Source organism: Chelonoidis abingdonii, unplaced genomic scaffold (genome assembly GCF_003597395.2).
Source record: "Chelonoidis abingdonii isolate Lonesome George unplaced genomic scaffold, CheloAbing_2.0 scaffold3767, whole genome shotgun sequence".
Lineage (NCBI taxonomy): Eukaryota > Metazoa > Chordata > Testudines > Testudinidae > Chelonoidis > Chelonoidis abingdonii.
In genome coordinates, this window is record NW_027428028.1 from 1 (window position 1) to 2,787 (window position 2,787).

Below are 2,787 nucleotides of genomic sequence, written 5' to 3' on the forward strand. Positions count from 1 at the left end.
GGCAGAGGGACAGGGAATGGGTCCCATGGGGAAGGCAGTGGGGAGGCGGGCAGGGCAGAGGGACAGGGAATGGGTCCCATGGGGAAGGCAGTGGGAAGGCAGGCAAGACAGGAGGATGGGGGACCGGCCCGATGGGGGAGGCAGTGGGGAGGCAGGCAGGGCAGAGAGATGGGGGATGAGTCCCATGGGGGAGGCAGTGAGGAGGCGGGCAGGGCAGGAAGATGGGGGACCGGCCCGATGGGGGAGGTGGGCAGGGCAGGGCAAGGCGGGGGGCTGGCCCCATGGGCGGGGAGGCGGGCAGGGCAGGAGGATGAGGGACCAGCCCAGTGGGGGAGGTGGGCAGGGCAGGGCAAGGCGGGGAACCGGCCCCACGGGGATGCTGGGGGCTGACGACCTGCTGCCTGTCCCCTCTCCCTGGCAGTACATCAACGGCGGGAACCTGGAGCAGCTGCTGGACAGCCCGGTGCCACTCTCCTGGGCTGTGCGCGTCCGGCTGGCCCTGGACATCGCCCGCGGCCTGCGCTACCTGCACTCCAAGGGCATCTTCCACCGTGACCTCACCTCCAAGGTGGGCAGTGCCCCTTCCTCCAGCTGACAGACCCCTCCATGCTTCCCAGCCCCATGGTGTGCTTGCTCGCCCGCCCACGGCACAGGGTCTCAGGGGAGCCAGCCCAGCCATTGCCCGGCCCATGGACGCACCAGGGCTGGCAGGGTGCTGAGCCCGAGCCTCACTCTGCCGCCGGGGGCTGCCCTGACGGCACAGCGTGAAGGGCTCGTTGTCACAGGCTGCCAGCCCCCTACGGTCCCTCCTCCCCCTGGAATCGCACTTCTCTGAGCCTCTGTGGGCCCCCTCGGGGCATCCCCTTGCTCCGGACCCCCAGGGCCTCCTCTCCCAGACGGAGCAATGCAACCCCGATCTCTAGCCCGGAGCGACTCTCAGCCAGTGTAACACAGGAGGGTTTACTGAGCGTCTGCACCCAGCGCAGGAAACTCTCCAGGCCTCAGGCACAGCACATCTAGGTCCGTCCAGCCTCCAGCGGGGCTCTGGCTGCTCTTCCCTCCCAGCCCAGAGACCCCCCTTCCAGCCACGGCATCCTGTGTCATCTCCCCCACAGCTCCTCCCCTGGCCTTTCTCTTCGGTCCCAGGTAAACAGGTCACTGGGGCTCCTCTCCTCTCTTCCGCCCTTTGCACCCCTCTGGCCGGAACCAGCTGGGCAGGTCACTGGGGTCCTCTCTTCTCAGCCCATTGTCCTCCACTGGCCAGAACCGGCTGCGACTCCTGAGCTGGGCCCCCAGGTCACCAGTTGGTAGGGTTCGCCGTCTCCAGGCCATTGCCCGGGGGTCCCGACTGCCAGGCGAGGTCACACCTGGTCCCCTGCAGCAGCAAACCCTCTCCCAGCACCTTGTTAAACATGCAGCACACCGGGAAACTGAGGCGCACACGCTATTAATGTAAAACAAGACAAAATCCCCAACTTGGTCACATACTGGATCCCCTGTGCTCCCTTGGGTGCTCGCTGCCCTGCCCCGGGACAGCAGGGTGAGAATGCCCCTGCCCGCAGCCCTCTCAATTGCTTGTGGGGGTGCAATGCGCCATGGGGCAGGTGCCAGGCGGGGCGGGTGGCGTGACGTCTCCTCTCCTCTGGTTCTCAGAACTGCCTGGTGAAGAGTGAGGACAACGGCTACACGGCTGTGGTGGGTGACTTTGGCCTGGCGGAGAAGATTCCCACCTACAGGTGAGTGGGGAGCTGCCCCCACCCCAAAGTGGGGCACGTCACCCCAACAGGCCTAGGCAGAAGGGCCAGCAGTCCCCTCTGGACCCTTCCCACACCCAAGGCAGGGCGGCACCCACCCCCTCCTGGACGTCAGAGCTGGCTGGGGGAGGGAGATTTGGGGTAGTCTGGGTGGGCTGTGGGTCGCCCCTGGCTGGAGGGGGGATGGGGAGGACTTTGGAGGGCTATGAGCTGCTTCTGGCTTGGGGCAGGGACCCATGGGAATGGAGGTTGCCCTGGCTGCAGGCAGGGACTGGGGTGATGGGGATTGTCCCGGCTGGGACAGGAGATGGGGAGGGGGGCTGGGGCTTGCCCTGGCTTCGGGCAGGGCCCCGCAGGGGTTGGGGTTGCCCGGCTGGGGAGGGGGCCGGGCTAACCCTGCGGCTTTGCCCCCCAGTGAGGACGCTCAGAAGGAGCCGCTGGCCGTGGTGGGCTCGCCGTACTGGATGGCCCCGGAGGTGCTGCGTGGGGAGCTGTACAACGAGAAGGTAACTTGCTGCGCTGGCACCGGGGGCTGATTGCGTTTGCCACACCTGGGCTTGGCCATTTCCAGGGGCAGTGGCAGCCTGGGGCAGGGGGGATGTGTGTGTGATGGTGGGTCCTGGGGGTTGGCGGGGTGGAGGTGCTGGGAGGCAGTGGGGTGGGGTGTGCGAAGGGGCCAGCAGAGTGTGTGGGAGGAGGTGGGGGGAATGGGGGGGCAGTGGGACATGGGAGAATGGGAGGTGCCAAGACGCCCCAGACCCCGTGGGGGCAGGGGGGGGGTAGCGGTGGTGGGGGGATGCGCTAACCTAGTCGGCTCAATTCCCGCAGGGGGCCTACAGGGGCAGGGTGGGAGGCTGGCTGGGGGGCCCCCCAGCTACCCAGTTCGGCTTCCCCACAGGGGTGCTTATGGGGGCAGGGTGGGCGCGCGGCCTGGGGGGCTCCGCTACCCAAGTCCCAGCTTCAGCAGGCGGATGTGGGGGGGTCGGGCACTGCTAGGGAGAGTGACAGGGTTCAGGGAACATCTAGGAAATTT

At 67.5% G+C, this 2,787-nt stretch overlaps 1 protein-coding gene across 1 annotated transcript; it reads left to right on the forward strand.

Moving 5' to 3' along the window:
* Window positions 1–421: 421 nt before the first annotated feature.
* LOC116819839 (dual specificity testis-specific protein kinase 1-like) lies at window positions 422–2,260 on the forward strand (the record flags this gene model as incomplete). Its single annotated transcript, XM_032771873.2, has 3 exons — window positions 422–568; window positions 1,654–1,736; window positions 2,170–2,260. Coding segments are annotated over 3 exons (321 nt in total), but the record flags the coding sequence as incomplete, so codon positions are not given.
* Between the last annotated feature and the right edge of the window lie 527 nt (window positions 2,261–2,787).